Genomic DNA, 24713 nt, shown 5'->3' with positions numbered 1-24713 from the left:
TAAGTTCCCACTCTCACCCTAAATTCATGTCCTCTAATACTTTACATTTCTCCCCTGAGAAAAAGACTCTGACTGTCTACCCTGTCTATGCCAGCAGTTCATCTTTAAGCTCAAAGTAAAGGTCAACCTGGGGAGCCTTGAGCTGCCTGTCACTATCGTCTCTGTCCACAACTCACCTCAGGTTCTCTCTTAATACCTTAAGAGGGCCTTTCGTTTAACTGGAACCATTCTCAATCCCAAGGCCTCCCAAACCTGGGAAAGAAATACTGTAGCCAATTTGCACACAACAAGGTCCTGTAGGTCATGTGAGTAATTTGAATAAAAGTCAGCTTGGTGCTAAATTAATGAGTGAACAATGAGCTCTTTCCACTGAGGTCCCAGTTATTCACAGAGCCATCTGTTATCCATTACAGCATTTCTTGGACTTCTGTGGAGCTCGTATTTCTGTGTGGCTTGCATTTGTCCAGGCTTTGTCTTTGAAGAAGTTTGTATTTTCTTTCCTGGTTCCCTGCGGTAGCTGATGGTAACTACAGACCTTGCTCTGAGGCAGTCTTCCTGCCAGTGTGCGTGGGTTCTGTGGAGCAGTCAGGGGGTACCAGAGCCACTGTACTTTCATGAGATTCACAATCTGACCTTCTCTATCTACACTGCTCTAACCAAAAACTTAGTGCCAAGACATGCACTATCCTAGGTTTTATACAAGGTACTCACTCCAGCCCAGCAGAGGTATCAGAGAAGGCCGTTCAGCTGCTCAACTCAGTTCTGTCGTTCCATGAATTTGCAGCTGATTGCCTGAACTTGTTTTCTCCCTTGCTTCTGCCCCTACTTAATGAAAAAAAATGTCATTCTATGTTTAGAAATTTCAACTAATTCCTGGCACCTGTTTCATGGGAAAGGAACGTTTCAGATTTCTTATGATTTCTCTGTGAAGGAAGGCTTCAATCAGCACTGACTAATATGTCTCTAACATTTGCAATTAATTAATGACAAAACAAATTCCATGTTGAAGGGCACAGAAAAGTCATAAAATTATACTGCACAGAAACCAGCTCTTCGGTGCAACTCTTCCATGTAGGCCAAAGTGTCTTCCTGAGGTAATATGCCTGCATTTGGCTTCTCTACATCTTTCCTGTTCATGAATCTTTCAAAATGTCTCTTAGAGCTGTAATTGTACCCTCCTCTACTACTTCATCTGGCAGCTCATTCCATTTTGTTTATTAAATAAGAATTTCCCCCTCTGGTCCCCTTTAAATCTTTCCCACTCATCTTAAACCAATGCTCTCTAATTTTAGGCACTCCTGCCTTATTAAAAGAGTGTGACCATCCACTTGTGTCTCTCATGATCTTATAAATCTCTATAAGAACATATTTCAGCCTCCTTTGCTCCAGGGAAAGCAGTTTGTCCTTGTAACTCAATCACTCTGATCCTGACCACGTCCTTGTGACCCATTTCTGCACCATCTTTAGATAAATTACACCCTTCCTATAGTGTGGAGTCCAAAATTGTCCACAATTTCCGATCCTTCATCAGCATTCTATACAGCTGTAACATGACATCCCAGCTCTTGTACTCAGTGCCCCATTTGCAAGCATGCTATACTCTTCCTTCATCACCTTGCATACTTTCAGGAAGCCATGTACTTGTATCTCTGCATCTCTTTAAGGAGTGGTCAGTCCTAGTACTGCTTTCATTTGACCAGATACAGTATGGTTTCCCACAGGATGAAGCATAGGGTACCTGACTGCCGTTGGAACTGATGACTCAAAGGTAATGGAGGCAAAGGCATCTTCCAAAACAAACGTACAGGGTGTTGCTTCAGTTGAATATTGAGGAATGTTGCATTGATTGAAGTGCTGTCTTTTTGATAAGATGTAAAACTGAACCTTTATGTACTCTGTCTGGTGGGAAAAGAGGTTCTGTGGCACTATGGTAAAGGAGAATAATTGGTTATCTGATTGATTTTTTTAAAATTTAGAGACACAGCACGGTAATAGGCCCTTTGGTCCAAGAAACCCAGGCCACCCAATTACATCAACGTGACTAATTAACCTACCACCACATGCGTCTTTGGAATGTCAGAGGAAACTGGAGCACCCAAGGGAAACCCATGCAGTCAGGGAGAGACGGTACAAGTTCCTTACAGGCAGTAGCAGAACTAACCTTCTTGATCAAAGGAATTATCAACATTTAAACCCATTGTTTTCCCCAATAATAATTCCCTAATGATGACGACGCAGTTAATTCCAGCCTGGCATTATTCATGATCAATGGTATGGTCATAACCTTTCTTAAAGACTAAAGCTCACTGCTGCTGTAATAGTGGCATGCTACACTACACTACTGTGCTGCCCAGTCACCGAGGAATTCCTAATATGAAACTGCATTATGTCCAAGAGGCCTACTGTTACTTGTCATGCTTCATATCACCTTCTCCCCCATCCAAACACTACCGTTCTTCCAAAATTCAAACTGTTGGAGGACCTCAGCAGGTCAGGCAGCATCTGTGGATGGAAATAGGAAGTCAATGTTTAAGGTCGAGGCCCTTTATTTGGGCTCCGTTCTGAAGCCCAGATGAAGAGTCTCAGTCCAAAACATTAACTGTCCATTTCCCTCCACGGTTTCTGCCTGACCTACTGAGCTCCTCCAGCAAGTCACTTTTGTTTTACACCAGATTCCAGCACCTGCCATCTCTTATGTTTTCTTCTGGTAAACATTCTGTATGGGGTCCCACGTAAAAATGGACATTTAAGTGAGCTGTTCTCATCTAACAAATTGCTACAGGAGGTCCTTCCTGATTGGAAAAACATAGAAATTTACTGCTCAGAGGCCCCTCTCTTCCCCTCCTGGGAACTGTAATCTGCTGCTCTGGAGCAGTAGCAATCATCATTAAATCTATTTCCTGTTACTGAGAGCTGTGCATAAACTGATTAATGCATTATAATGGTAACTATGCTTTAAAAATATTTCTGTTGACTGTAAACATTGTGCAAAGGATGTGAAAGGTGTTATACAAATGGAAGTCTGTGTTTAAAAGGGTTCAGAGATCCAAGCACAAAGGTCACAAAAGTGTACTGCGATAAAACATAAAATGCTTGATATCAGGCAGTAACTCTTAAGAGAGAAGCAGGACTAACATTAAAGGTCAGTGACCTGGTGCAAGGACACCAATTTGAACTGGCTGTCTCCCTTCAGATGCTGCCTGTCCTTCTGGGTATTTCCAGCATTAGCTGTTCCATTTCAGGTTTCCATCATCTGTAGTATTTTGCTTTAAGACTACCTTGTATGCAAAATATTAATCAAAAGGTCTAATGGAATTTTAGCTTTAGTGCCTAGCAGGATAGAAGTTAGAGAAGTGTAGAAATGTAGGTTTTCTTACATCTACACTAAGCTCCAGTGAAACTATATTGAAAGTGCTGTTTTCAATTCTGAAAGCAATGTCTTATTGTCCTTAGCATTTTTACCGAGGCTCCAAGCATTAGCTTATAAGAGGCTTAGCCATTTATACTCTGCAGCGTGGAAGATCAAGGGGTGAATTCACAGACGCATTAATTAATACAGCACTGAAAGAGACCATCTGCCCAGTCGTGTCTGCTCCAAGGTGCAGTTAATCTCCTTCCCTAGTCGAGATACAGAGAACTGTCAAAGGGACTGATGGAGAGAATATTTTGCAGCTAGTGGGAAGTATTGAGCAGGAAATGTGATAGGCAATAAAGACAAATACACATGATGAGATATCTTTCAAAAAGACAGTAGATACTACCTGGATTTAAACCTGAGCACAGTTGACATCTTTTATTCAGGGAATACAGTTGGAATGGAGCCACGTCAGAATTGTGATGGAATCAGCTTCAATCTCAGTGAATGGCTTAGAGACTCATTTCTCAACTGAGCTGAGCTTCCTCTCAGGGTAGGTTTGGGGGAAGAGTTGAGGAGAAGGAGGCAGGGTAGTGAAGTGTAGAGGAAGGCCAGTGGGAAAGTATGTCAACCAAACCCAATAATAATTATTTGGACTCAAGATTCTGCAGATGCTGGTAATCCGGAGTAACACCCAACTGAAATGCTGGAGGAACTCAGCATGTCATCAATGGAGAAGAATAAACAGTCGATGCTTCAGGTCAAGACATTTCATCAGTAAATTATTCTGAATTTTCTTCTCCTGGTAAATGTACCCCATTGGCTGTAGCACCTGAGATTCTACAAGGATTCCAGTCATGGATGCAGGGCAAGAATCATTCACGTTTACCCATGATTTCCTGACAGCTGAAATCCTGCCGAAGGGTCTCAGCCCAAAACGTCAGCTGTACTCTTTTCAATAGAAGCTGCCTGGCCTGCTGAGATCCTCCAGCATTTTGTGTGAGTTGAATGCTGACCAATGTAGTGTTAGCCCCTCTGGAAAATGTTGACGATTCTTCTTAAGCACATCACCACTGTTAGGGCCTCTCACCAGAGTCCTCTGCCCTCTGCTGAAGGTTGATCGACCATGTGCCTCTGCTTTTGCCTCACGGCTTCGTGTGTCTTCTTGGTGAAGATCCTTCCTCTCCCAATGATGAGGTCTTTGGAGCTTCTGCTGTCATTTCTGTAGCTGTGGGTTTTTACAGGATGGAGTTGTTCACCTCATGCCCAACCCTCCTCCTTTTGCAGCAGGGCTTAGAACCACCTATGGTGGGGTTTCTGGAAAATGTGCTTATGTGTACAGTCATAGAGTCAAACAACCCCAAACCGACCTGGCATCATGTTGATGCTTCTCTGTAACTAATGCCTTCTGCATCAATACCAGTTCTTGTGGTACACCACCATCTCACACTTCCAATCAGAAAATCAAAACTTGCCACTACCTTCTGCCGCCCATAACCAAGTCAACTGGATCTCATGAACTTTAATGCTGTGGAACAGGCGACCAAGCGACATAAATCAGCAGCTTTCCAAAAAGGGGGTGGCTTGTGGAAACCTGGAATAGTGGTTTGGATCTCCTTGCCACTGAGACTGAGTGTGGTTTTTATTTCACTTTGCAGTGAAGCTTGCCCTTGTTTTCCACCCTCCAAGGTGAAAGTAATCATGTGGAAAGTGAACACAGATGTTGACTCCTATGATGCAGATGGAATTTGGTTCAGGTTTGACTGCACGAGGCAGAGAGTTAAATATGTGACGGTATTTGAGTGGGGAAGAGAAGCGTGGTCCTGCTGTTTGATCAGCAGTTGATTTTCTCTCTTCTGTTTGTACAGCTGAAATGAAGGTGGCCATCAGGCCTGTTCAGCCACACCATGGATTATATTGCGCTCCAGAGGATTTGGGGAAATTTATTTAACGATTATTGCAGCTTGTAATAGCAGATGGTAAATTGTACTGTTCCCATAATGCAAATATAACGATATCCAAGAGGCCAAAATAACACTGAGGTTATTTTTTCCCAGCCTCCACCATGTTCCTCTCCAGGAAACGGCTCACTCAGGTGGCCAGTTTCATTGACTCATAGAGTATGGTTACTGCACTGTGCGAAGCCATTTGGCACATTATGTCCATACTGGCTCTCTGCCAGAGCAACCCACTCATTCCACCTCCACCCTTTCCCCCACAGCCTCATCAATTTTTCCTAAGCATCTCCATTTCTACTTCCCACTTGTAAGCTGCCTCCATTATATCTTCATTGTGTACTGGTGCAATGGAGGGGTGGTGGGAAACGGGGACAAGCATGACAATTGAAACAGGAGCAATATCCTCCCCTTCCTCTCCTTACTAGGAGTATTATTGAGCATTTTTCCTAGTTGTGACGATGAGCAACACTCTTGAAGTTCATTACATGTTCAAGAGTGAAGCCCCCATCTATTTCCTAAAGTTATAAAAAGATTAACAATGCTAGAAGCACTCTGCAGGTCAAGCAGCATCTGAGGAGGAAGAAACAGAATTAACATTTCAGGTCAAACTCATTCATTAGCTTAATTAGTTTGGCACAACATCAGGGGCTGAAGTGCTGTACTGTTCTGAAATCTGAAGCATTAACTTTCTCATTCCTGACCTGGTGAGAATTTCCAATATATTCTGTCCTTATTTCATTCTGTAATGCCTAATGGAGTTAAAGACAGCAAATAAATGGAAGGTTGTACTGCATTAGCACTGGGTGTGTCACTTGATGCAAGATGGAGTGATTTGATTTGTGTGTTTTCTAGCACCAGCAATAGTCACAAATGGTAATACTCACAGGATGGAACCACGGAGCAAGGATGTGGGAGTGTTGCCCTGAAGTCATCAGTGTCGATAGAGGAAGGAAAGTTATTGTCTAGCCTTACCTCCCCAGGGTGAATGTTCGAGAGAGCAATGTGTAGTGCTCTTTCTGCACCAATTTAACTGTGTACCTTTTTGTGTTTTCTTTACAGACCTCCAAGGCCGTTCCGATTTCCTCGAAGGTAAATGGCTTTATTTGAGAGCATGATCAATGCTTTTACAGAGTTGACAAGTAATGGGAGGTTGGTGTTGGATATGTATGGGAACTGGGAATGTTCAGAGTTGACGGTAGTAGCAGGGGGTATATCAGTCTACACAATTCACAGAATGCTGCAAACACCCCGAAGTCAAGCAGTAACTGTGCAGAGAAAACAGACTGAGCATCTGGTCAATGGCCTTGAATCTTTCTGCTCATAGGATCATACAGCAGAATTAAAGGTTAATGAAGTCAACGAGTAACACAGCAAAGAAGCATTTTTCCAGCAAATCTTTCCTATCCAGGTACCTGTCCAAATGTTGTTATTGTACCCGTCTCAACCACTTCCTCATGCAGATCATTCTGTGAAGTCTCTGTTTGGAAAAATTTGTCCCTCAGGTTCCCATTAAATCTTTCCCTCTCACCTTAAATCTATGCCCTTTAGTTTTTCATTCTCCAACCCTAGGAATAAGTTGTTTCTGGTTCTGATGAAGAGGTAACTTACTTCCTCTATCCATGCTGATCCCTGCCCGCCTTAGTGTTTCAGCATTTGATATAGAGCTATAGAGTCAAGTGGTTCAATGGTTCAATTTAATATCAGAAAATGTATACAGTTTACAACCTGAATCCACAAAACAGAAAAAAACACAAAGAATGAATAACAGAAAATGTTAGAACTCCAAAGCCCCCCTCCCCCTTTCCATTCACAAGCAACAGCAAAAGCATCAGACCACCCTGCTCCCACTCACCCACATGTAGGCCCCCCAGAGACCACGATCTAGTCCATCAAAAAACTACTGTCCATCCCAACACTTCAACACCTCAGGCAGGCTCTCTCTCACTAGTGAAGGAGGAAGAGCTATTGTTGCTGAAACAATGAGAATGGGAAACTAGCAGTTTGCTGTTTCGATGTTGCTGGTCTTTGTTGCCTGACTTGAGGACCAATAACTTTACCTCACCATCAAGACAGAGAGAGAGAGATTGCTTGAGTGCAAGGGCCTTCCGATAGCAGCACATACAGCCTGATGTCTCGATGTTTCAGTCTCCCACGACATTTCAGTTGGTGACATCAGTGAGGAACTGGGCCACCACAGCACTGCCCCCTCACCGAAGGCACACCTGTGGATATCAAACACCAGGCCGCATAGCAAGTCCGAGAGTGACAACCCACCAGCCATGGAGAACAGTAGCTTGAGCTGCAGCGGTAGATCACAGACTCCAACAGGACCACCTTGAAAAGAAAGAGGAGACATGAGAAAGGAAGAAAAAAAAACTGTTTGGCAGACAAACTGGAAGAAGTCACCTGGATCTGCAAAAACCTCTGGCATTTGGCACCATTTTATATAGAAACAAAAGCCCCATGTACATCCCAACCATCAAGTACCTATCAATACTGATCCCACTTGTCAGCACCTGGTCCATCACCCTCCATACATTGGCAATTCGAGTGCTTGTCCACACACAAATGCTGTGAGAGTACCTGCCTCCAACATTCACCTAGGCTGTATGTTCCCTTCAGCATTATTTTGCTCTATCCATTTCAGGATACAATGCCAATGGAATATGTTTGAGGTGGCCCGATCTCCTCCTTTTAGGTATCACATATCCTCCAATATCTACAGTATTTCCCATATTTAGCAAGAATGCAAAAGATACCCAGAAATACCTTATCCTTTGTGGTTGCATCCAAGAGTTTTTTGCAGAAATCTTATGAGTAGCACCTTCACATTAGACTGGTGAACATGTGTACAATCTGACGGGCGGTAGTTTCACCAACAGCTTGGGATTAATCTGCTATTTCAGTGCTCTCACATTCACATAGGTGGATACAGTGATGCAGCTGGGAGAGCTGCTACCTCAAAGTGCTCTCAGTTTGGAGTTTGTATGTTCTCCCTGTGACCACATAGGTCCCCCCCCCCCCCAGAATCTAATGGGGGAAATTTCAAATCTGACATCTCAAAGACATGCAGTCAGTAAGTTACTTGACAACTGTAGATTTCCCCTAGCATGTGGCTGAGTGGTAGAATCTAGGGATGGAGCTGATGGGAATGTGGAGAGAAATTTTTTTAAATTGGATTGATATAAGATTGATGTAAATGGATGGTTGACGGTCAGCTTAGACTCAAGTCAGCTGAAAAGGTCAGCTTTTGTGCCAAATCTCACTGTGACTCTATGATGTGCATTTCCTTCCTGGCTACTGGATGATCTGGTAGGTATGAAGCAGTTTCTTTATTCAACAAAACGTCGTAAATAAATTGACAGCCTTTGGAATCATGAGAGAGAGAGAGAGACACTTTCAGAGCAAGATGTCTGCGTCACCCAAAACTACACAACTTGTTACATGATAAAAATCAAAGGAAACTTCAGGACAATTCAAACAAATATATATAATGCTTCCTTAGAACTACATGTCAAAGTTTCAAATGCCTGGATCTTCCCACCATCACACCTAAAATAAGTGTTAATTATTGTATCTATGCAATGGGATGTTGATTCGGTTAGTGCATATTTAGGCAATTAGTTAAGTCCCTGTTTCCTGGTCTGCCTAGTCTGCATTTTACTGTTCCAAGCTGCATTTTAAGTTTAATCTTCAATGCATATTCAAATCTGAAGACTAGTGGCAGAAGAGCAGTTAAGATTATTTGCTACACGTGCTAACCCAAAAACTCTTAACAACCACAATAAACCTAATCAATCAATCTCTCATAGGATCAAGTATTTACCCATTGAGCTGAACTATACAGAAAGGAACTGCCATTCTTCCTTCCAGCCCTTACTAGAAGACCCACACTTTCCACAGATTAACCAGCTGGTTCTGCATGGTAGTCTCTCCTTTGCGGGCATCTTGTTTTATTGAGCATGCTTTTTTGTCTTTGCTGTGAGTGCTAATGTGTTGCCGGAGATTCGAGCAGTGAAGAAGTGCTCTGATGAAAAGATTGTTGCACATTATTTAATTGGTGGCTTTGGACCAACTGGTGCAAAGAACTCACAGAGAAGGAATTATTGTCTCGGTAGGAACCAGACCTTATTGTTACTCTGACTGGCTTTATGCAAACCTTGAAAACAGTTTCTAAGGTTACACATTGAAACTTGGGGAGATGTACCCCAATACCCCAAATACAGAGGGGATACTTGGCAGAGAAGCAAAGTGGTTTACAGAAGACTTCATGAAGATCTGCCTTCAGTGGGATATCTAGTGCAGAGATCTAAACTCATAGGAGGAGGCACAGGCACTGAGAGTCATAAACCAGGGAAATAGGCCTTTCACCAACCACTGGGCATCCCTCTACACTAACCCCGCACAAATCCACTTTCTTATCAACTCCTCCTGGATTCTATCACTTGTCTACATGTCAGGGACAATTTACATTGGCCAATCAACCCATCAATTGGTGCGCTTCTAATATGCCTTGGGAGTGAAGATCAGGATACCTAATGTGGTGGCACTGGCTGGGGTAGAGACCAGAGAAACTTGGATAACATGGGTTATAACAGAAGATAAGGAAACTGGAGGGGTGGATACAGGCTGGTATGTAGAGTGAAGAGTATGGATACAGAGGGGATGGGCATTCACAGGTGGAGAAATTAGAGAAGCTAGACAATAAGATAGCATGATTTGGACATCACAAAGAGTTGAAGAAGTGGAGTGCAAACCAGAAGGGTACAAAGACCAGAGAAACAGGCACCAACAAGGAACTGGCATTGTCAATGGTGGACACTGATGGGGCACCAGTTAGGAGCAGAGAGATAGGGGAGCAGCCATTATTACCAAGTATTTGGCACTAGGGTAGTGGTAACTGACATGGTTTTACACCACAAGGGTGCACACCACTAGGGCTACTGGAAACTTTTGGAGCTAACTTTGAACTTAGGGAGACTGGCAGTAGAGGAGAGCAGTGCTGCTTAGATGTCAGGTTAAAAGCATTTCATTTTGTGTGCCCACTTTCTGCCCATATCCTTGTTGCCATCCAGCATCCTGGAATAGTGGGATTGAGGAGACTGGTGTAGGTGTTGTTCATGGGATTGAGGAGGCTGGTGTAGGTGTTGTTCATGGGATTGAGGAGGCTGGTGTAAGTGTTGTTCGTGGGATTGAGGAGGCTGGTGTAGGTGTTGTTCGTGGGATTGAGGAGGCTGGTGTAGGTGTTCGTGGGATTGAGAAGGCTGGTGTAGGTGTTCGTGGGATTGAGAAGGCTGGTGTAGGTGTTGTTCGTGGGATTGAGAAGGCTGGTGTAGGTGTTCTTGGGATTGAGGAGGCTGGTGTAGGTGTTGTTCGTGGGATTGAGGAGGCTGGTGTAGATGTTGTTCGTGGGATTGAGGAGGCTGGTGTAGGTGTTCGTGGGATTGAGAAGGCTGGTGTAGGTGTTGTTCGTGGGATTGAGAAGGCTGGTGTAGGTGTTCTTGGGATTGAGGAGGCTGGTGTAGGTGTTGTTCGTGGGATTGGGGAGGCTGGTGTAGGTGTTGTTCGTGGGATTGAGGAGGCTGGTGTAGATGTTGTTCGTGGGATTGAGGAGGCTGGTGTAGGTGTTGTTCGTGGGATTGAGGAGGCTGGTGTAGGTGTTGTTCGTGGGATTGAGGAGGCTGGTGTAGGTGTTGTTCGTGGGATTGAGGAGGCTGGTGTAGATGTTGTTCGTGGGATTGAGGAGGCTGGTGTAGATGTTGTTCGTGGGATTGAGGAGGCTGGTGTAGGTGTTGTTCGTGGGATTGAGGAGACTGGTATAGGTGTTGTTCGTGGGACTGAGGAGGCTGGTGTAAGTGTTGTTCGTGGGATTGAGGAGGCTGGTGTAGGTGTTCGTGGGATTGAGGAGGCTGGTTTAGGTGTTGTTCGTGGGATTGAGGAGGCTGGTTTAGGTGTTGTTCGTGGGATTGGGGAGGCTGGTGTAGGTGTTCGTGGGATTGAGGAGGCTGGTGTAGGTGTTGTTCGTGGGATTGAGGAAGCTGGTGTAGGTGTTGTTCGTGGGATTGAGGAGGCTGGTGTAGGTGTTCGTGGGATTGAGGAGGCTGGTTTAGGTGTTCATGGGATTGAGGAGGCTGGTGTAGGTGTTGTTCTTGGGAGTGAGGTGGCTGGTGTAGGTGTTGTTCTTGGGAGTGAGGTGGCTGGTGTAGATGTTGTTCGTGGGATTGAGGAGGCTGGTTTAGGTGTTCATGGGATTGAGGAGGCTGGTGTAGGTGTTGTTCGTGGGAATCAACATAGCTGAGAGTTCTCTGCACTGTAGTTTAGAATTTTAATTAGCACTATCAGCAACTGCACAGTTAATGTTTTGCTTTGATCATTGTTCTAGTACAGTGGAAGCTGGAAGGTTAAACTGATATTTGAGTTAGAAGATTATGAGCCTCTTTACCTAAAGCTTTAATAATACAATTTGCAATTCAAAACAGAGCAAGATGTGAAAAGGGTCTTTTGAGCTTATTTCTTCCTGACCCTTCCTTCAGTACAGACCTGACCTCAGTGAGCAGATCATCATTGAACCTCATCTATCCCTTTCCTCTTCCCATTTCAGACTGGTGTTTTAGATGAGCTCAGAGCATGGATCAACACATAGAATTATGATATTGTAACCATTAATGAGACTTGGTTGCAGGAGGGGCAGGACTGGCAACTCAGTATTCTGGGGTTCCATTGTTTTGGACCCGACACTGGGGGACGTGTGTGTCACTAGTCAGGGAAAATGTCACGGCAATGTTCAGTCAGGACAGATGGGAGAACTTGTCTGATGAGGCTTTATGGGTGGAACTGAGGACTAAGAAAGGTACGACTACGATAATGGGGCTATATTATAGACCACCCAACAGTCTGCAGGATTTAGAGGAAGGTTGAAAGTAACTTTTATTATCAAAGTACATACATGTCACCACATCCAACCCTGCGATTGTTTCTCCTACAGGCATGCTCAGCAAATCTATCAAATAGTAACTTTAAACAGGATCAATAAAAGAGCAAAACTATGCAAATGCAAATATGAATAAATAGCAATAAATAACAAGATAAAGATTCCTTAAAGTAGTAGTTGCCAACCCGTCGATCGCAATCGACTGGTTGATCTTTGAGACTTTCCCAGTAGATCCCGAAAAAACATGAAAAATAAATACACAAATACTGTTGAGAGATTGTTTCCAGGTTGCGAGGTTTTAGTTCCGTTCTTTCTGCCCAGTGCGCATGCGTGTAGCTCCCCGGCACTACACAGTGTAATTCAGTGGTCCCCAACTACCGGGCCACGAGGAAACAATATGAGTCAGCTGCACTTTTCCTCATTCCTTGTCACGCCCGCTGTTGAACTTGAACCCACGCGACAGTCATCAGGCGACTAAACGCAGTGATTCCCTTGCGCCAGGGATCACTGGTTGGCCTTGCGCAGCCGGCGGGAAGTGCCGTCGCTACCGGCCTGGAGCGCGGACAGATGGGCGCCGCCTCTAAACCTGTGCAGCACACCGAATGTTCGTGGGGAACCTGGTGCTAAAATATTCGCAGACGACCTAATTCGGCCTCAGGGTTTCGTAAGTAGCAGAGCAGCTACCTCGCTGTGATCTACTGAAACAAACTTTTGTCAGCCGATAGATCCTACAACGGGGGCGGGTGCGCGCCCTGTCGCACTCCTCCTCGCTCGGTCAGTCGCTCTCTCCGGGGTAGGGGATCTTGGGCTTAAAAAGGTTGGTGACCACTACCTTAAAGTGAGATCACTGGTTGTGCAAACACCTCTTTAGATGAGTCTAGTTATCCTCTTTTTTTCAAGAACCCGATGGTTGAGGGGTAGTAACTGTTCTTGAACCCAATGGTGTGAGTCCCGAGGCACTTGTACCCTCAAGCTGATGGCAGCACCGAGAGAAGAGCATGGCCTGGGTGGTGAGGATCTGTGATGAGGAATGCTGCTTGCCTACAATCATGTTTCAGGTAGATGTGCTCAATGGTGGGAGAGCTTTATCTGTGATGTACTGGGCCGAATCCACCATCTTTTGTAGGATTTCCTTCTCAAAGGCATTGGTGTTCCCATACCAGGTCATATTGCAGCAGTTAATACACTTTCCATTACTCATCTATAGAAGTTTGTCAAGCATCCAGAGAGATTGCAGACTCTTGCAAGAAACATAAGATTGTAAGAGTAGGTGATTTTAACTTTCCACATATTGACTAGGACTCCAATGCTATAAAAGGACTAGATGGAATAGAGATTGTCAAATATATTCAGGAAAGTTTCCTTAATCAGTACATAGAAGTCCCAACGAAAGAGAGTGCGATACTTGATCTGCTATTAAGGAATGAATCAAGGCAGGTCACAAAAGTTTGTGTAGGGGACCACTTTGTGTCTAGTGATCATAATACCATTATTTTCAAAGTAAATATGGAAAATGGTATGTCTGATCTGCAGCTTCAGATTCGAAATTGGAGAAAGGCCAATTTTGATGGTATCAGAAAGGATCTGACGAGTGTGGAATAGGACAGGCTGTTTTCTGGCAAAGATGTACTTGATATGTGGGAGGCCTAACAAAGTGAAATTTTAAGAGTTCAAAGCTTGTATGTGTGCCTGTTAAGGGGAAAAAAGATAAAGATAACAAGTGTGGGCAGTCTTGGTTTTCAAGAGATGTTGAGGCCCTGGTTAAGAAGAAAAAGGAAGTACATAGTAGGTATAGGCAGGGAGGAACAAATGAAGTGCTTATGGAGTTTAAGAAATGCAAGAGAGCACGTAAGAAAGAAATCAGGAGGGCTAAAAGAAGGCATAAGGTTGCCCAGACAGACAAGGTGAAGGAGAATTCTAAAGGATTCAATAGATATGTTAAGAGCAAAAGAATTGCAAGGGACAAAATTGGTCCTCCGGAAGATCAGAATGATAATCTATGTGTGGAGTCCAAAAAGGTGGGGGAGATCTTAAGTGGATTTTTTACATCAGTGTTTACTCAGGAGAGAGACACAGAGTCAATAGAAGTAAGGCAAAGCTGCAGTGAGGTCATGAATCCTATACAGATTACAGAGGAGGAGCTATAACGTCCTGAGGCAAATTAGGGTAGAGAAATCCCCAGGGCCTCCCGAGGTGTTCTCTTGGACCCTGTGGGAGGCAAGTACAGAAATTGCAGGGGCCCTAGGAAACATTTTAAAATTATTCTTAGTGACAGGTGAGATACCAGAGGATTGGAGGATAGCTAATGTTGTTCCACTGTTTCAGAATGGCTCTAAAATAACCAGGAAATTATAGGCCGGTGAGCCTGACGTCAATAGTTGGGAAGTTATTGGAAGGAATTCTAAGTGACTGGATAAAGGAGTATTTGAATAGGCATGTGGTAGGGCATGTCTAACCAATCCTATTGAAATTTTTCGAGGAAGTTACCAGGAAAGACAATGAAGGCAAGGCAGTGGACATTGTCTGCATGGACTTTATAGTAAGGTACTTGACAAGGTACTACATGGGAGGTTGGTCAAGAAGGTTCAGTCGCTTGGCATTCAAGATAAAATGGTAAATTGGATTAGACATTGGCCCTGTGGGAGAAACCAGAGAGTGGTAGTAAATGGTAGCTATCAGACTGGAGTCCTGTGACTAGTGGAGTGCCAAGGGATCAGTGCTAGTCTGTTTGTAATCTATATCAGTGATCTGGATAATAATGTGGTTAACTGAATCAGCAAATTTGCAGATGATACCAAGATGGGGGGTGTCGTGGTCAGCAAGGAAGACTATCATGACTTGCAGCAGAACCTGGACCAGCTGGAAAATGGCAGATGGAATTTAATGCTGACAAGCGTGAGGTGTTGCACTGTGGTAGGATCAATCAGGGCAGGTTTTACACAGTAAAGGGTAGGGCTCTGAAGAGTGCGGTAGAACAAAGGGATCTGGGAATACAGATCCATAATTCATTGAAAGTGACGGCACAGGTAGATAAGGTCATAAAGAAAACTGGCACACTGGCCTTCATAAATGAAAGAAACTGAGAACAGGAGATGGGATGTTATGTTGAAGTTGTATAAGATGTTGGTAAGCCCTGATCTGGAGTATTATGTGCAGTTTTGGTCACCTACCTACAAGAAAATAAAGTTGGAAGAGTACAGAGAAAACTTATAAGAGTGTTGCTGAGACTCAAGAACCTGAGTTGCAGGGAAAGATTGAATAAATTAGGACTTTATTCCTTGCAATTGAGGGGAGATTTGATTGAGGTATACTAAATTATGAGGGGCATGGATAGGGTAAATTTAAGCAGGCTTTTTCCACTGAGGTTGGGTGAGACTACAACTAGAGGCCATGGGTTAAAGGTGAAACTGGAAAAGTTTAAGAGGAATATGAGGGAAACTTCTTCATTCAGAGGGCCATGAGAGTGTGGAATGAGCTGCAGGCACAAGTGATGCATGCAAGCTTGATTTCAATGTTTAAGAGAAGCTTGGATAGGTATATGGATGGTAGGAGTATGGAGGGCTGTGGTTCGGGTGCAGTTTGATGAGAGTGGGTAGTTCAACATGGACTGGATGGGCCAAAAGGCCTGTTACTGTTATGTACTTTTCAATGAGTCTATGTTGAAAAGCATTTATTAACTCTGTTGAAGTCCACCAATGTTCTAGATGATGGATGGCCAGCCTTTGGAACTGGTGCTCCTACTTTCAGTATACAATGCTCACAATGAATACGGGCATGGATTTCAGTGTGACAGGTCAGCCTGGGGAGTTGGATTTGATTTATTGCATGTAGCAGAATCTTCATGTTTTAGGTAATATAATATGTTATTGGTGTTTCCTCCTTGTAGCTATGCAGCTCTGATCGCTGACTGGCCAGTGGTGGTACTGGGACTCTGCACAGTGCTGATAGTTATATGTGCGTTGGTTGGAATCCTGGTGCCTGATCTTCCAGATTTCTCTGATCCACTGCTGGTGAGTGCTTCCTGTTTCTCAGAGGAGTGACGATTGTCCTTGGTCTTGATGGCAACACCTGCATCATAAAGCTAAGTGAATAAAAACAAGGTACCCCATGAGATTGTATGGTTACATACTTAAGCTGAGCATCCCTTTTTTTTCCAGACATACCTCCTTCCCAGTCAGTATTCAGTTATTGACCTCCTCTTATTTGCTAACATTGAAATTCATGTGCCTCCCAATATGTTTGACCTCCAGACTACCACAGATGTAACACTAAGCTCTCTAACTCTAAAATCCATGTGCTGATGCTGATGATGAACAAAATCGATCTCAAGCCAGAATCCTGGGGAACATCACAGTCCACTCCCATCTCATTCTTTCAAAATTCACTCTCCATTTGAACCCTCCAGCCCTCTTCTGATCTGTTTTGTAGCCTTGTCCCTAATTCTGTGCATCTCAACTATCTTCTTTCACTGTGCATCTATTGCCTAATTTTTTAAAAAATGTTAACTTGCTGTTTGGCTACAAAAAGATTGAAATGCGGGGTAGGTTTTAAGAGAAGTCCAAGCCAGGGTCATCAGGAAGGAGAACAAATGGGCCTGCTAAATGGAATTAGCTTAGACTGGTTTGGTTAGAACTAGCTTGGTTGACGTAGATGAGTTGGGCTGCAGAACCTGTTTATGTGCTGCTATAATTCGAGTTGAGTCATTTTTGTTGTCAAATATGACAGGTTTATGGGGTTGAGTAGGATCCAGGATCAGCCGTGATGGAATGGCAGAGCAGACTCGATAGGCTGAATGGCCTAATTCTGCTCGGATGTCTTATGGTCTAAAATGCACAAGTATAGTGAGGTATAGACACAATGAAAAACATGCATGCATTTAGTGTCACAAGCATGTACTTCAGAGAACATAAATTCTACAAGACGATAAAGAAAACTAAGGTGTCCAAAACAGAACATTAGTAGAAAAATAAAGAAAATATAGTAATGCAGTGGTCTGCAGTGTCCTGTTGCTGAGGGAGGATTAGGGTTGTGCAGGTCAGTTCAAGAACCTGATGACTATAAGAAAGTAGTTGTTCCTGAATCTTTTGGTGTGGGACCTCCTGCCCAACAATACCAGTGAAAAAAGGGAGTAACCCAGATGGTGGGGATCCTTAAGGATTCTGTTTTCTTGTGGAGGCAGCTCCCGTAGATGCTGTCAGCGGTGGGAAGGACTACGCTTGTGATGAACCAGGCTGTGCCCACTACTGTGTGCCCCCTCTTCCTGTGTGTTGGAATTGCAGTACCGGGCCGTAATCCAATCAGTCAGGACACTTTCTACAGTGCATCTGCAGAGGTTTCTTAGAGTATTTGGTGACATGCCAAATCTTGTGCCTATTTGAAATTTACATTAATCATTTGATTGCTCTGTGCTTAACCTTTTCTTTTTTTAGTTTTATGTAGCTGCTCTGATCTGGAAGAATGAAGGGAGCATTGTTACTTTTAAAAGGGAATGGGATTAATACAGGAATGCGAATCATTTTAACTCTGTGAGGAAAGAGGAAGAAGAATGGAATTACCAAAATAGCTTATTCAAAGAGCTGGCACATTGGCAGTGTGCTGAACAGCCGGCAATGCTGTGTGATTCTGCATAGGCTCCCCAAGCTCATTCGCCATCGAATGGCCAATCTCAGTCAACATGGTAGCAAAGTCCTTATTATAAAGAGTTCATAGTATCATAGAAGTGCTAAAAGAAAGGGCAGGGGAGGAAGAGTGCAAGCCCAAACAAGGATGGACCAGATAGGCAGATGTGCTGTGGTTCTGATGTGCTGTGGTTCTGATGTGCTGTGGTTCTGATGTGCTGTGGTTCTGATGTGCTGTGGTTCTGCTGTGCTGTGGTTCTGATGTGCTGTGGTTCTGATGTGCTGTGGTTCTGCTGTGCTGTGGTTCTGATGTGCTCAGGGTTCTGATGTGCTGTGGTTCTGATGTGCTGTGGTTCTGATGTGCTCAGGGTTCTGATGTGCTGTGGTTCTGATGTGCTGTGGTTCTGCTGTGCTGTGGTTCTGATGTGCTGTGGTTCTGATGTGCTGTGGTTCTGATGTGCTGTGGTTCTGATGTGCTGTGGTTCTGATGTGCTGTGGTTCTGATGTGCTGTGGTTCTGATGTGCTCAGGGTTCTGATGTGCTGTGGTTCTGATGTGCTCAGGGTTCTGATGTGCTGTGGTTCTGATGTGCTGTGGTTCTGATGTGCTGTGGTTCTGATGTGCTGTGGTTCTGATGTGCTGTGGTTCTGATGTGCTCAGGGTTCTGATGTGCTGTGGTTCTGATGTGCTCAGGGATCTGATGTGCTGTGGTTCTGATGTGCTGTGGTTCTGATGTGCTCAGGGATCTGATGTGCTGTGGTTCTGATGTGCTGTGGTTCTGATGAGCTCAGGGATCTGATATGCTGTGGTTCTGATGTGCTGTGGTTCTGATGTGCTGTGGTTCTGATGTGCTGTGGTTCTGATGTGCTGTGGTTCTGATGTGCTCAGGGTTCTGATGTGCTGTGGTTCTGATGTGCTGTGGTTCTGATGTGCTGTGGTTCTGATGTGCTGTGGTTCTGATGTGCTGTGGTTCTGATGTGCTCAGGGTTCTGATGTGCTGTGGTTCTGATGTGCTGTGGTTCTGATGTGCTGTGGTTCTGCTGTGCTGTGGTTCTGATGTGCTGTGGTTCTGATGTGCTGTGGTTCTGATGTGCTCAGGGTTCTGATGTGCTGTGGTTCTGATGTGCTGTGGTTCTGATGTGCTCAGGGTTCTGATGTGCTGTGGTTCTGATGTGCTGTGGTTCTGATGTGCTGTGGTTCTGATGTGCTGTGGTTCTGATGTGCTGTGGTTCTGATGAGCTCAGGGATCTGATATGCTGTGGTTCTGATGTGCTCAGGGTTCTGATGTGCTCAGGGTTCTGATGTGCTGTGGTTCTGATGTGCTGTGGTTCTGATGTGCTGTGGTTCTGATGTGCTCAGGGTTCTGATGTGCTCAGGGTTCTGATGTGCTGTGGTTCTGATGTGCTGTGGTTCTGTTGTGCTGTGGTTCTGATGTGCTGTGGTTCTGCTGTGCTGTGGTTCTGCTGTGCTGTGGTTCTGATGTGCTGTGGTTCTGCTGTGCTGTGGTTCTGATGTGCTGTGGTTCTGCTGTGCTGTGGTTCTGATGTGCTGTGGTTCTGATGTGCTGTGGTTCTGATGTGCTGTGGTTCTGATGTGCTGTGGTTCTGATGTGCTGTGGTTCTGCTGTGCTGTGGTTCTGATGTGCTGTGGTTCTGCTGTGCTGTGGTTCTGCTGTGCTGTGGTTCTGATGTGCTGTGGTTCTGATGTGCTGTGGTTCTGATGAGCTGCGGTTCTGATGTGCTGCGGTTCTGATGTGCTGTGGTTCTGATGTGCTGTGGTTCTGATGTGCTGTGGTTCTGATGTGCTCAGGGTTCTGATGTGCTGTGGTTCTGATGTGCTCAGGGTTCTGATGTGCTGTGGTTCTGATGTGCTGTGGTTCTGATGTGCTCAGGGTTCTGATGTGCTGTTGTTCTGATGTGCTCAGGGTTCTGATGTGCTGTGGTTCTGATGTGCTGTGGTTCTGATGTGCTGTGGTTCTGATGTGCTGTGGTTCTGATGTGCTCAGGGTTCTGATGTGCTGTGGTTCTGATGTGCTCAGGGTTCTGATGTGCTGTGGTTCTGATGTGCTGTGGTTCTGATGTGCTGTGGTTCTGATGTGCTGTGGTTCTGATGTGCTGTGGTTCTGATGTGCTCAGGGTTCTGATGTGCTGTGGTTCTGATGTGCTCAGGGTTCTGATGTGCTGTGGTTCTGATGTGCTCAGGGTTCTGATGTGCTGTGGTTCTGATGTGCTGTGGTTCTGATGTGCTCAGGGTTCTGATGTGCTCAGGGTTCTGATGTGCTGTGGTTCTGATGTGCTGTGGTTCTGATGTGCTGTGGTTCTGATGTGCTCAGGGTTCTGATGTGCTCAGGGTTCTGATGTGCTGTGGTTCTGATGTGCTGTGGTTCTGTTGTGCTGTGGTTCTGATGTGCTGTGGTTCTGCTGTGCTGTGGTTCTGCTGTGCTGTGGTTCTGATGTGCTGTGGTTCTGCTGTGCTGTGGTTCTGATGTGCTGTGGTTCTGCTGTGCTGTGGTTCTGATGTGCTGTGGTTCTGATGTGCTGTGGTTCTGATGTGCTGTGGTTCTGATGTGCTGTGGTTCTGCTGTGCTGTGGTTCTGATGTGCTGTGGTTCTGCTGTGCTGTGGTTCTGCTGTGCTGTGGTTCTGATGTGCTGTGGTTCTGATGTGCTGTGGTTCTGATGAGCTGCGGTTCTGATGTGCTGCGGTTCTGATGTGCTGTGGTTCTGATGTGCTGTGGTTCTGATGTGCTGTGGTTCTGATGTGCTGTGGTTCTGATGTGCTGTGGTTCTGATGTGCTCAGGGTTCTGATGTGCTGTGGTTCTGATGTGCTCAGGGTTCTGATGTGCTGTGGTTCTGATGTGCTGTGGTTCTGATGTGCTCAGGGTTCTGATGTGCTGTTGTTCTGATGTGCTCAGGGTTCTGATGTGCTGTGGTTCTGATGTGCTCAGGGTTCTGATGTGCTGTGGTTCTGATGTGCTGTGGTTCTGATGTGCTGTGGTTCTGATGTGCTGTGGTTCTGATGTGCTGTGGTTCTGATGTGCTCAGGGTTCTGATGTGCTGTGGTTCTGATGTACTGTGGTTCTGATGTGCTGTGGTTCTGATGTGCTGTGGTTCTGATGTGCTGTGGTTCTGCTGTGCTGTGGTTCTGATGTGCTGTGGTTCTGATGTGCTGTGGTTCTGATGAGCTGTGGTTCTGATGTGCTGTGGTTCTGATGTGCTGTGGTTCTGATGTGCTGTGGTTCTGATGTGCTGTGGTTCTGATGTGCTGTGGTTCTGATGTGCTCAGGGTTCTGATGTGCTGTGGTTCTGATGTACTGTGGTTCTGATGTGCTGTGGTTCTGATGTGCTGTGGTTCTGATGTGCTGTGGTTCTGATGTGCTGTGGTTCTGATGTGCTGTGGTTCTGATGTGCTGTGGTTCTGATGTGCTGTGGTTCTGATGTGCTCAGGGTTCTGATGTGCTGTGGTTCTGATGTGCTCAGGGTTCTGATGTGCTGTGGTTCTGATGTGCTGTGGTTCTGATGTGCTCAGGGTTCTGATGTGCTGTTGTTCTGATGTGCTGTGGTTCTGATGTGCTGTGGTTCTGATGTGCTCAGGGTTCTGATGTGCTGTGGTTCTGATGTGCTCAGGGTTCTGATGTGCTGTGGTTCTGATGTGCTGTGGTTCTGATGTGCTGTGGTTCTGATGTGCTCAGGGTTCTGATGTGCTGTGGTTCTGATGTGCTGTGGTTCTGATGTGCTGTGGTTCTGATGTGCTGTGGTTCTGATGTGCTGTGGTTCTGATGTGCTGTGGTTCTGATGTGCTGTGGTTCTGCTGTGCTGTGGTTCTGATGTGCTGTGGTTCTGATGTGCTGTGGTTCTGATGTGCTCAGGGTTCTGATGTGCTGTGGTTCTGATGTGCTGTGGTTCTGATGTGCTGTGGTTCTGATGTGCTGTGGTTCTGATGTGCTGTGGTTCTGATGTGCTCAGGGTTCTGATGTGCTGTGGTTCTGATGTGCTGTGGTTCTGATGTGCTGTGGTTCTGATGTGCTGTGGTTCTGATGTGCTCAGGGTTCTGATGTGCTGTGGTTCTGATGTGCTGTGGTTCTGATGTGCTCAGGGTTCTGCAGTGCTGTGGTTCTGATGTGCTGTGGTTCTGATGTGCTGTGGTTCTGATGTGCTGTGGTTCTGATGTGCTCAGGGTTCTGATGTGCTGTGGTTCTGATGTGCTCAGGGTTCTGATGTGCTCAGGGTTCTGCTGTGCTGTGGTTCTGATGTGCTCAGGGTTCTGCTGTGCTGTGGTTCTGATGTGCTCAGGGTTCTGATGTGCTCAGGGTTCTGATGTGCTGTGGTTCTGATGTGCTGTGATTCTGATGTGCTGTGGTTCTGATGTGCTGTGGTTCTGATGTGCTCAGGGTTCTGATGTGCTCAGGGTTCTGATGTGCTGTGGTTCTGATGTGCTGTGGTTCTGATGTGCTCAGGGTTCTGATGTGCTCAGGGTTCTGCTGTGCTGTGGTTCTGATGTGCTCAGGGTTCTGATGTGCTCAGGGTTCTGATGTGCTCAGGGTTCTGATGTGCTGTGGTTCTGCTGTGCTGTGGTTCTGATGTGCTGTGGTTCTGATGTGCTGTGGTTCTGATGTGCTCAGGGTTCTGATGTGCTGTGGTTCTGATGTGCTCAGGGTTCTGATGTGCTGTGGTTCTGATGTGCTGTGGTTCTGATGTGCTCAGGGTTCTGATGTGCTGTTGTTCTGATGTGCTCAGGGTTCTGATGTGCTGTGGTTCTGATGTGCTGTGGTTCTGATGTGCTGTGGTTCTGATGTGCTGTGGTTCTGATGTGCTCAGGGTTCTGATGTGCTGTGGTTCTGATGTGCTCAGGGTTCTGATGTGCTGTGGTTCTGATGTGCTGTGGTTCTGATGTGCTCAGGGTTCTGATGTGCTCAGGGTTCTGATGTGCTGTGGTTCTGATGTGCTCAGGGTTCTGATGTGCTGTGGTTCTGATGTGCTGTGGTTCTGATGTGCTCAGGGTTCTGATGTGCTCAGGGTTCTGATGTGCTGTGGTTCTGATGTGCTGTGGTTCTGATGTGCTGTGGTTCTGATGTGCTCAGGGTTCTGATGTGCTCAGGGTTCTGATGTGCTGTGGTTCTGATGTGCTGTGGTTCTGTTGTGCTGTGGTTCTGATGTGCTGTGGTTCTGCTGTGCTGTGGTTCTGATGTGCTGTGGTTCTGATGTGCTGTGGTTCTGATGTGCTGTGGTTCTGCTGTGCTGTGGTTCTGATGTGCTGTGGTTCTGCTGTGCTGTGGTTCTGATGTGCTGTGGTTCTGATGTGCTGTGGTTCTGATGTGCTGTGGTTCTGATGTGCTGTGGTTCTGCTGTGCTGTGGTTCTGATGTGCTGTGGTTCTGCTGTGCTGTGGTTCTGCTGTGCTGTGGTTCTGATGTGCTGTGGTTCTGATGTGCTGTGGTTCTGATGAGCTGCGGTTCTGATGTGCTGTGGTTCTGATGTGCTGTGGTTCTGATGTGCTGTGGTTCTGATGTGCTGTGGTTCTGATGTGCTGTGGTTCTGATGTGCTGTGGTTCTGATGTGCTCAGGGTTCTGATGTGCTGTGGTTCTGATGTGCTCAGGGTTCTGATGTGCTGTGGTTCTGATGTGCTGTGGTTCTGATGTGCTCAGGGTTCTGATGTGCTGTTGTTCTGATGTGCTCAGGGTTCTGATGTGCTGTGGTTCTGATGTGCTCAGGGTTCTGATGTGCTGTGGTTCTGATGTGCTGTGGTTCTGATGTGCTGTGGTTCTGATGTGCTGTGGTTCTGATGTGCTCAGGGTTCTGATGTGCTGTGGTTCTGATGTACTGTGGTTCTGATGTGCTGTGGTTCTGATGTGCTGTGGTTCTGATGTGCTGTGGTTCTGCTGTGCTGTGGTTCTGATGTGCTGTGGTTCTGATGTGCTGTGGTTCTGATGTGCTGTGGTTCTGATGTGCTCAGGGTTCTGATGTGCTGTGGTTCTGATGTGCTCAGGGTTCTGATGTGCTGTGGTTCTGATGTGCTGTGGTTCTGATGTGCTGTGGTTCTGATGTGCTCAGGGTTCTGATGTGCTGTGGTTCTGATGTGCTGTGGTTCTGATGTGCTGTGGTTCTGATGTGCTGTGGTTCTGATGTGCTGTGGTTCTGATGTGCTGTGGTTCTGATGTGCTGTGGTTCTGCTGTGCTGTGGTTCTGATGTGCTGTGGTTCTGATGTGCTGTGGTTCTGATGTGCTCAGGGTTCTGATGTGCTGTGGTTCTGATGTGCTGTGGTTCTGATGTGCTGTGGTTCTGATGTGCTGTGGTTCTGATGTGCTGTGGTTCTGATGTGCTCAGGGTTCTGATGTGCTGTGGTTCTGATGTGCTGTGGTTCTGATGTGCTGTGGTTCTGATGTGCTGTGGTTCTGATGTGCTCAGGGTTCTGATGTGCTGTGGTTCTGATGTGCTGTGGTTCTGATGTGCTCAGGGTTCTGCAGTGCTGTGGTTCTGATGTGCTGTGGTTCTGATGTGCTGTGGTTCTGATGTGCTGTGGTTCTGATGTGCTCAGGGTTCTGATGTGCTGTGGTTCTGATGTGCTCAGGGTTCTGATGTGCTCAGGGTTCTGCTGTGCTGTGGTTCTGATGTGCTCAGGGTTCTGCTGTGCTGTGGTTCTGATGTGCTCAGGGTTCTGATGTGCTCAGGGTTCTGATGTGCTGTGGTTCTGATGTGCTGTGATTCTGATGTGCTGTGGTTCTGATGTGCTGTGGTTCTGATGTGCTCAGGGTTCTGATGTGCTCAGGGTTCTGATGTGCTGTGGTTCTGATGTGCTGTGGTTCTGATGTGCTCAGGGTTCTGATGTGCTCAGGGTTCTGCTGTGCTGTGGTTC

General features: G+C 45.8%; 1 protein-coding gene across 17 annotated transcripts in view; it reads left to right on the top strand.

Annotated features, from left to right (window-relative positions):
* Positions 1-24713, top strand: part of disp1 (dispatched homolog 1 (Drosophila)) — a 513892-nt gene that overhangs the window by 442443 nt on the left and 46736 nt on the right. For all 17 annotated transcript variants that reach the window (XM_073056151.1, XM_073056144.1, XM_073056139.1 and 14 more), the window contains 2 exons: positions 6373-6402; positions 16131-16254. In XM_073056151.1, coding sequence (XP_072912252.1) covers positions 6373-6402; positions 16131-16254 — 154 coding nt within the window. The remainder of the gene's footprint in view (positions 1-6372; positions 6403-16130; positions 16255-24713) is intronic.

Source organism: Hemitrygon akajei, chromosome 9 (assembly GCF_048418815.1).
Source record: "Hemitrygon akajei chromosome 9, sHemAka1.3, whole genome shotgun sequence".
NCBI lineage: Eukaryota > Metazoa > Chordata > Chondrichthyes > Myliobatiformes > Dasyatidae > Hemitrygon > Hemitrygon akajei.
Note: the sequence above shows the minus strand (reverse complement) of the source record. Positions and strands in the feature narration are given on the sequence as shown.